The sequence below is a fragment of the Pecten maximus genome, chromosome 3 (genome assembly GCF_902652985.1).
Source record: "Pecten maximus chromosome 3, xPecMax1.1, whole genome shotgun sequence".
Lineage (NCBI taxonomy): Eukaryota > Metazoa > Mollusca > Bivalvia > Pectinida > Pectinidae > Pecten > Pecten maximus.
This window is the reverse complement of record NC_047017.1, coordinates 16,567,836-16,576,982: the sequence shown is the minus strand read 5'-3', so window position 1 is coordinate 16,576,982 and position 9,147 is coordinate 16,567,836. Positions and strand designations below refer to the sequence as shown.

The window sequence follows — 9,147 nt, the reverse complement described above, 5'->3', positions numbered from 1 at the left end:
CACAGTATTGTGTACACAAACAACAATAAATCCTAAGTTAATCGCCACGTTCATCTTTAATGGATAGTGGATAAAGTCTGAGGATACATGGGCTTATGTTCTGATTAGTTTCATATTTTACTTTGGTTCTTTTATTTCACAATTGTACGTTAGTTATCTAAAAAGATTCGACAGAAGTAAACTCGTCGAACATATTATTTTGGGACGATATGTCTTAAACAATAACAAGAAACAAGTTCGCTACTCGCAAATTAATTCAAATGAAAAGTTCAATTCCATTAATGCATGTCAGAAGAAAATTTTGTTGCTTCTTGTCAGCTAAAATAAGCGCTTGTAGCCATACTTTTGGCCTAATTAGAATTGGTTAGGCTAGAATCTAGTTTGCCATGATCGGCTACACGTGCCAGGTTAACAAATATCTAAACATGTATGTTATATTACGAGGGTACTTACTCAAATTGTGTCTTTTGTGAAGATGGGAAAAAAACTCTCTGTTCTGTAGATAGATCTGCATTACACAGCACACATAAATATTTCCCATTGTCCGTTCGTCGATAAAGTTTGCATTTTGTAAATTTTTCCGTAAGCTTAGACAGACTTCCCACGCACGCGTCATATCATATTACCGGAAGTTGCCGAAAATATTCGTTACGAAAGTAAAATGTTGCAGTCATCATACTATAAATTGTTTTTGTCTCAATGTTTGTTATTAATGGAAATTTTATGATTTTATATTAACTAGATAAGTTTAACATTATTTTTCTCGGCGAACGAGATCTCAACGGCAAGTCCAGCGTGTGCATCTTTTGATCGTTTTTATTGGTCAGTTCCGGACAGCATCCGTATCGGTTGCTGTCATTGGTCAATGCCATTACTAAACGTTGGCGCCAACTGGTAGCAAAACAATCCATCACAGTTTGCACATTGTTCACGGTAACTGCTATTCGATCGTCATTGAACATCAGCGTCAAGTTTTCTTCAACTACGTCATTTTTTCTTCAAATTTTGCTGCAGCAGCTATATATATATCTAGGACGATATGGCGACTAGCGTCCTTTTATATTGGACAGAAGAAAGATCGTGGTCCGTACAATCCATCTCCACCATAACAGAACCGAAGAAGGACTACGGGGAGGTTTATATCGCAGGAGATCGCGTGAAAGCAAGGTTTCAAGGTTCATCGTACCCCGGACTTATCGTCCAAATATCAAGTAAGTGAATTTCTTGAAATATAACCGTTAGTTTTAAAATTTTGCTACAGAAAATCACCTAGCTGGCTGGCTAACCAAATAATGCCATCGAAAAATTTGTACTGAGAATTATCTGTGATTTCTGAAAACGCGAAGTAATGAAACTATTGTGAGAAGAAATAATTTGAAATACGTTCTGCAAGTGGAAATTGGTTGAATTTGACTGGAAAATAATGTCATGTTTTCCTTTTTTAATTGTAAATTGCATGAAATACACTGAAAAATGACAGTGCGACTGTACATGCATGGTATCAATTATGAGACTGTCAATGGACTTAAGTATTCGTCACCGACGTTATTTTTCTATATTTTTACGTATTTTCAATTAGTTTTCCTGGCTTTATTTTGCAGCCGATTTCAATCAAATTTTATGTATATCAACAGAACTACCATGCATATATTCTGGTAATGTTTTTTGCTTATTTCCGGTGTAATCGTTGATTATTTCCAATAAAGTAAATTCACCACAATTTCCGAAAAAACCTTAAAAACGGGAAAAAAATTAACATAATGTTAACAGAAACTATTTGAAATAGTTCATCTGCATGTGGAAAATGGTTAAATTTGACACGATAATAAAGTCATGAAAGTTCATTGAAAAAATGTAAAAAAAAACAACAAAAAAAAACCATGAAATATTTAGTAAAATAGTGATGGTGACGAATACTTATGTCACTTAACGGTATATATATATTGATTGATCACAATCACAAATAAATTGTAATTTGGCTTGAACTTTCACATCAGACCCTACTCTACATGTCATGATCATGATGATTTACAATACATTGTATATAATTAGGATATTAAATGAGAGGAACAACTGTATATTTAGGTGACAGAGAAATTCTTAAGAAGGCAGGCATGAGACTGGAGGTAATATTGCAAAATGAAGGCTCGGCTATGGATAATAAGACATTGGTATCCAAACTATGCAATCGTATGAAACAGATCAACTCAGGTGAGAACATTATTAATTTGCTGTTTCTACGTTTTTGGTCACATGAGACCTATTCTACCCATTTTTAGCCCACCATCATCAGATGGTGGGCTATTCAAATCGCCCTGCGTCCGTGGTCCGTGGTCCGTCCGTCCGTCCGTCCCTCCGTCCGTAAACAATTCTTGTTATCGCTATTTCTCAGAAAGTACTGAAGGGATCTTTCTCAAATTTCATATGAAGGTTCCCCTTGGTGCCTAGTTATGCATATTGCGTTTTGAGACCAATCGGAAAACAACATGGCCGACAGGCAGCCATCTTGGATTTTGACAATTGAAGTTTGTTATCGCTATTTCTCAGAAAGTACTGAAGGGATCTTTCTCAAATTTCATATGTAGGTTCCCCTTGGTGCCTAGTTATGCATATTGCGTTTTGAGACCAATCGGAAAACAACGTGGCCGACAGGCAGCCATCTTGGATTTTGACAATTGAAGTTTGTTATCGCTATTTCTGAGAAAGTACTGAAGGGATCTTTCTCAAATTTCATATGAAGGTTCCCCTTGGTGCCTAGTTATGCATATTGCATTTTGAGACCAATTGGATAACAACATGGCCGACAGGCAGCCATCTTGGATTTTGACAATTGAAGTTTGTTATCGCTATTTCTCAGAAAGTACTGAAGGGATCTTTCTCAAATTTCATATGAAGGTTCCCCTTGGTGCCAAGTTATGCATATTGCATTTTGAGACCAATCTGAAAATAACATGGCCGACAGGCAGCCATCTTGGATTTTGACAATTGAAGTTTGTTATCGCTATTTCTGAGAAAGTACTGAAGGAATCTTTCTCAAATTTCATATGAAGGGGCCCCTTGGTGCCTAGTTATGCATATTGCGTTTTGAGACCAATCAGGGAAAAAAATGGCCGACAGGCAGCCATCTTGGATTTTGACAATTGAAGTTTGTTATCGCTATTTCTCAGAAAGTACTGAAGGGATCTTTCTCAAATTTCATATGTAGGTTCCCCTCGGTGCCTGGTTATGCATATTGCATTTTGAGACCAATCTGAAAATAACATGGCCGACAGGCAGCCATCTTGGATTTTGACAATTGAAGTTTGTTATCGCTATTTCTCAGAAAGTACTGAAGGGATCTTTCTCAAATTTCATATGGAGGTTCCCCTTGGTGCCTCATTATGCTTATTGCATTTTGAGATCAATTGGAAAACAATATGGCAGACAGACCGCCATCTTGGATTTTGACAATTTAAGTTTGTTATCTCTATTTCTCAAAGTACTGAAGGGATCTTTCTCAAATTTCATATGTAGGTTCCCCTTGGTCCCTTGTATTGCATTTTTGGACCAGTCTGTCCTGAAAACAACCTGGCAAACAAACAGCCATTATCGTTAAATCTCAAATTTCTTATATAGCTAGGATTCCCTTGTTTGAAAAGTACTGGAGGGATATCTCAATTTGCACAGATTAGTAAAAGGAAGGGAAAAATAGAGAGAAGATCAATCTGACATAGAACCTATAAAGATCATTCAATGGTGGGCGCCAAGATCCCTCTGGGATCTCTTGTTTGTTTCATTGTCAATTTAATTTCATTCTGTACTTGGTTCATTTTGGGCCGCGCCCTTGTGCCAATGGTGCGTTTGTTTCATAAATGACGCAATATTATTATATTGTAGCGACAAATTGACCTCTTATAGTTGAAAATATGACGCATTGTTTTCTTGGAGTTCTGGTCATTCCTTCAAACTTTGTTTGGTTTATTTAACGTTTCAAACAGGAAGCGTCTTTAGGATTAAGATTCTGGGTGTAGTATAATAAACAAATGCCTAAAAGAAGTCTGGAAATTAAGCTTCCTTTGTACGAGAGTTATACCTGGAATCACTTCGGTAGCATTTTGTTCTTAATAATTGCAGTAGCTGAAACACCAAAACCAGCTGAGGACAATATGAATCCGAGCTCACACAAACGAGCAAAGCAGAATGCAGGCAAGTTTTTGATTTTTGCAATATATATTAGTCTCCATAACTAATATTGTTTATAATTAAACCTGGCAGCGAAAGAAACAAACTTTTGCCAATTAATGTTCAATCTTGGCCACTAGATTTTGTGACATTTTGAAAGATATCCTTTGTATTGACAGGAATTTTACAAGTTTTTAGGTCACCTGATGAGACTAAGTCTCAAGTCACCTATATATATTCTAACCGCATTTGTCCGTCGTCTGTAAACAAATGTTAAGCCATAATCTAAAGCCATTGGCATTGTTGCAAACAGATTGGCTCATGATCATAGCTCAGAAGAGTACCTTACCCTAGCTGGCTCTTCGTCTGTTGTCAAGCGTTGTCTGTCAGATTTCTTTGCTCAAACAGGTACCGATAATGAAAGTGTGTAGAACTAGCTATAAGATTTCAATTTTTTAATTAGAGGAAGTAGTCCTTAAAGTTAGTCCTTGTTCCAGTCTAATGGTGAGCACTCGGCACAGTCAATGAAATCTTCCTCAGAGGCCCAAACTACTAAGAATTACTTCCATAGCTTTTTTTTCCTTAATAATTGCAATAAATCTCATTTCAGTAGCTGAAACTCTGAAACCAGCTGAGGACATTGAAGCCAATATGAATCCCAGCTTGCACAAACGAGCAAAGCAGAATACAGGCAAGTTTTTTTTGTTTGTTTTTGCAATATATATCGGTCTCCAAAACTAAGATTTGTGGACATTTTGAAAGATATCCTTTGTATTGACAGTAATTTTTTAAGTTTTTAGGTCACCTATATATATAGCTATTACTAATGAGACAAAGTATTAAGTCACCTATATATATTCTAACTGCCTTTTGTCCATCGTCCGTTTGTAAACAATCTAAAACCGCTGAACCAAATTCAATGAAATTTAGCAGGAAGCTTCTATGGTCAAAGGTCAACCAAAATTGTTAAATTATATAGTTCCGTTGCCATTGGAAATAATACAAGCTTGGTTAGAATTATCAGTATGGGTTGTCTGTTGTATAGCCGTAAATATTGGCACTGACTGACCTCAAAGGGCTTATGGGTAGGGCCAAATAGGGTAAATTAAATTAAGTGAAATATTTCAAAACTCAGGTGACCGTTAAGGCCCATGGGCCTCTTAAGCTTGTTGGATTAGCAGCACTAGTCTATAGTGTGTCTCATTTATACAGTTGCCTAATGAAACTATTTTTTATATTAATAGATGTTGGTGCTTCTCCTGTTGGTGCTCCTCCTGTTGTAGCTTCTCCTGTTGTAGCTTCTCCCATTCTTGCTTCTCCTGTTGGTGTTTCTGCTATGCAAACAGAGCGGGGAATGGCGAATAGACTGACTTTACAGGGTGATTATTAAGTTTATGGTTGTTTCTCAGGTTAGCTGTTACATACCCTAATTTTAAGCCAGAGGTTTACCTTTTACTTTTTCCAGAAGTAAAATTAAATTACTCTAAGGCTTATACAGACCCATTTAATAATATCACATCACAGTCAGCATGATTTGCCCAATCATGGTGGCAGGACCTACAATAAATTCCTACATTAAAACAACATCGTTTAACGGTTTTATGATTACATTATCCCACTATTGAATCACACCAAATCAAACAAACTGTTTTCTTTTTATTTTTGGCTTAGATTTATAAAAACTTCCATTCTGCAGTATATTTTAAAACTAGTATTGGTCCTATTTTGAGGATCTGAACTGATATTTAATTGCCTAAAGTTCCAATCGTAATCGGACGGCTTTTAAATCGACCAGTAATCAATTACAGTGTTGTTTCACAAATGTTTTATTTATTTTTCAACTTTGTAGGTTTATCGGCAAATGAATCTAGATCTATTCCACGTGAAGAAAACCAAAATGAGTAAGTTTTGTAACGGAGGGAGGAGGGGGTGTTAATTCATAATTTTGAAGGAGACATTTATATATATGTATGTTTCTATTAATTCTCGAACCCCTTGATAGCTATACAAGATTTGATAACTCCGCCTACACTTAGTCTTGACACACTACTATATGCTCTTTTTTATCGCCATAGGCGGATTGCGTGTCTCCTATTGGCCGATGAGAACTTTTACCCAGATCCAGATGAAGCCTGTTCTATCAAAGCCCGTTAGGGGCATGTTTTACAATAATTGTATAGTTATTAATCTTTCAAGGTTTTTGCCAGGGCCTCCCAGGGGCCGAATATCGGCTTCCAATGGCATTTAATAGGCGTTTTTTTCTAGTTTAGATTTTAAATATACCAAAAAGAAAGTTTAAATTCCAATTTTTAGGAGGAGGGAGGAATTTAGTCCCCACCTTTTAAACATTACAGATGTATATATAGTAGAGATAAACATGTAATACCTATAATCTTTTGAATTTGTCTTATCATGAAATTGTTGGTATAATGTAATATAGTGATACATGCTCTTTTGTGTTTAATTTTATCGATATTTCAATTGATTTGGTAATGATTTTTTTCCCAATTCTGTACAAGGGACCCGGAGTCTCTTTCCAATTTAAAAAAGAAAAACTTAAATGGTCAAACATATCAAAAATTTGTATCTTTAACTAGTTTGTGTTGGACAGTGGGTAAAAAAAATGTCATGGTAATTACAAAAAAAAAAAAAAAAAAAATTCAAAAGAAAAACTTAACATTTGTTTTTAATTTCAGATGTGATAGATGCTTGAAATTTCAAGAGGAAACAAAAAAGGAAATGCGACAACTAAAGAACAGAATTAGGGACCTTGAAAAAAAAATGAGAAAACAGACAGCTTCTGAAACTGCAGGACGGCTTCCTGATATAGACTCAACTAGTACTACACCCATACATGAAACACCAACACGTTCTTTTACATTCACTGCAACAAATACACCTCCACACTCGACCACCTCCACACATTCTGAAATTACTACACCAGTGCGCTCCTCTACACCAACAACAATACAGGCCACACCAGCACTACAGGCAACACCAAATAATGACACAGAAGCATATAATGGACACACTTTATCCCATCTCCAAGACTCAATAAGCCACACAGACACACTTTATGTTGCTGTCCGGATTCTACTTTTGTTGCTTTTTCCAGAGGACTACATTATTTCTCATAGTGTCTCTGGGAAAGCTGCAAATTCTAAAACGGAAAAGAATCCCTCATTTGACAGCAGGCTTTTTGGCATCTTTCTTAGAATTTTGAAAAGTAAATTTCCAAACAATTCGGCTAAAGATGTGACAGAAAAAATTCACTCTGTGCAGAAGTCCATCATGAAAAAACAAAGTAAATAAATTTCAACTGGGTCAGTAAATTATTTTGGAAACCTGCCCTATATATAATTGAATGGTAAAGTTTAATTCTGCCATATATTTTTTTAGTGTATTGCTGTGGAAACTCTTCCGTTTTGGAATACATGGGGTCTCTAAATACACAAAATTCTGTCGTCAATAACTGGATTCTCATCCCGGTCTTTTGATATTTTTGGCTTTCAACATTTTTTTGTTTTATTTTATAAAATTGTTTCCATTCATCAATTCTTAAGGATCAAATAAACTTGAGGGTGAAAAACTCATAAAATATGAAAAATTAGATGAGATTTAAATATTCTATTCCGATACCTATTAATTTATTACACTTGAACATTTTGGAAAAACATTTTGGAGGCAACATGTAAGTAGAATCTGACATTCCTTCTTATTTTTCTCTCAAAACACTAAGGAATCTATACTAGGTTGTAGTTTGTATTCTAATTTTCAGGGGAATATATATGATTGTTGCAAACATCTGAACTTTTTTACTATTCAATATTTATTAAACTTGTATATATTTTTCATGTGTTTTATAATATTAACTACATGTATCATTGTACTTTTTGATGATTTTAAAAACACATCCTGTTGCAGTGTATATCAGTCAGTCTCATTTTCATTGTTTTGATTGTCAGATTTTCATTAAACTTTAATTAGAAAAAAAAAATAGTTTCAGCACAATACATAGCTGATTCTGAACAAAACTTCACATACCAGTGAGTATATAGGATCCTTACTCACTTTTATTAGTGCTTGTTAGTGTTTTGTATTTAAGGTCTGAAGGTCACAATGTTACTATAAATAGAAATTTAACTTTCAACACCCGTGTGAGGCTCTGTTGGAGGTATTTTGAATTCCCTTCCTTAGTTCAATAATAAGTGCCTGCTGTTTAGTCATAGTCATGTCTTTGTCATCTCAGCGGAAAAAAATATATAAATGTTCAGCTCAATTTTTGTATGTATATATATATATATATTGTAAATCCTGCTTTGAAATTTAAGGACCGAGACAAATGATATTTGATTGATATTTCAATGATTTTTGAATAATACTTATGTTTCTCATTCTAATGAAGCTGTATTTTTTAATTGAAAACCAATTCTAGAGCAATATTTTGAGGTAATGATTTTTAGACAAGCACATCATTAGGTCTTTACAGCTTTTACTCTCTTTTTATTGTATATTACATGTAGTATCATATTATTGTGCCAATAAGGCACAAGTTTTGATATGTGTCTATATGTTGCGTCCCAGTTCTCGATTTAGTTATGAATTTGCTAAAAAGGGAAGTGAATCACAAATTTAAAAAGCTGTTTTGTTACAAATAAAATATTGTATAATGCAAGTGATATATAAGCGTTACTATTCTATGTAAGTGTTGTTTATGATGATTATTTTAATTCATGGTCCATGATTATACCATAGTCTTCTTTTTTAGACTGAAGTCCACCAAACATGGTCGGAGAATGATGGTCGACCATGTTTTGTTGAGAATAACATGGGTCAACCAACGTAGGTTGGTCAGCCATGGTTTACCATGTTCTACCATGGCAGAACATGGTCGACCAACCTACCATGGTTGACCATGTTCTACCATGGTTGACCAACCTACCATGGTTGACCATGGTAGACCATGGTTGACCAACTTACCATGGT

At 35.0% G+C, this 9,147-nt stretch overlaps 1 protein-coding gene across 1 annotated transcript; it reads left to right on the top strand.

Moving 5' to 3' along the window:
- Positions 1 to 1,039: 1,039 nt before the first annotated feature.
- Positions 1,040 to 8,987, top strand: LOC117322617. The gene is made up of 7 exons (XM_033877556.1): positions 1,040 to 1,211; positions 2,086 to 2,211; positions 4,114 to 4,185; positions 4,772 to 4,852; positions 5,406 to 5,540; positions 6,011 to 6,062; positions 6,858 to 8,987. The coding sequence occupies exons 1-7, from the start codon at positions 1,040 to 1,042 to the stop codon at positions 7,471 to 7,473; spliced, it is 1,254 nt and encodes a 417-aa protein (XP_033733447.1). The 3' UTR covers positions 7,474 to 8,987.
- Positions 8,988 to 9,147: the final 160 nt, after the last annotated feature.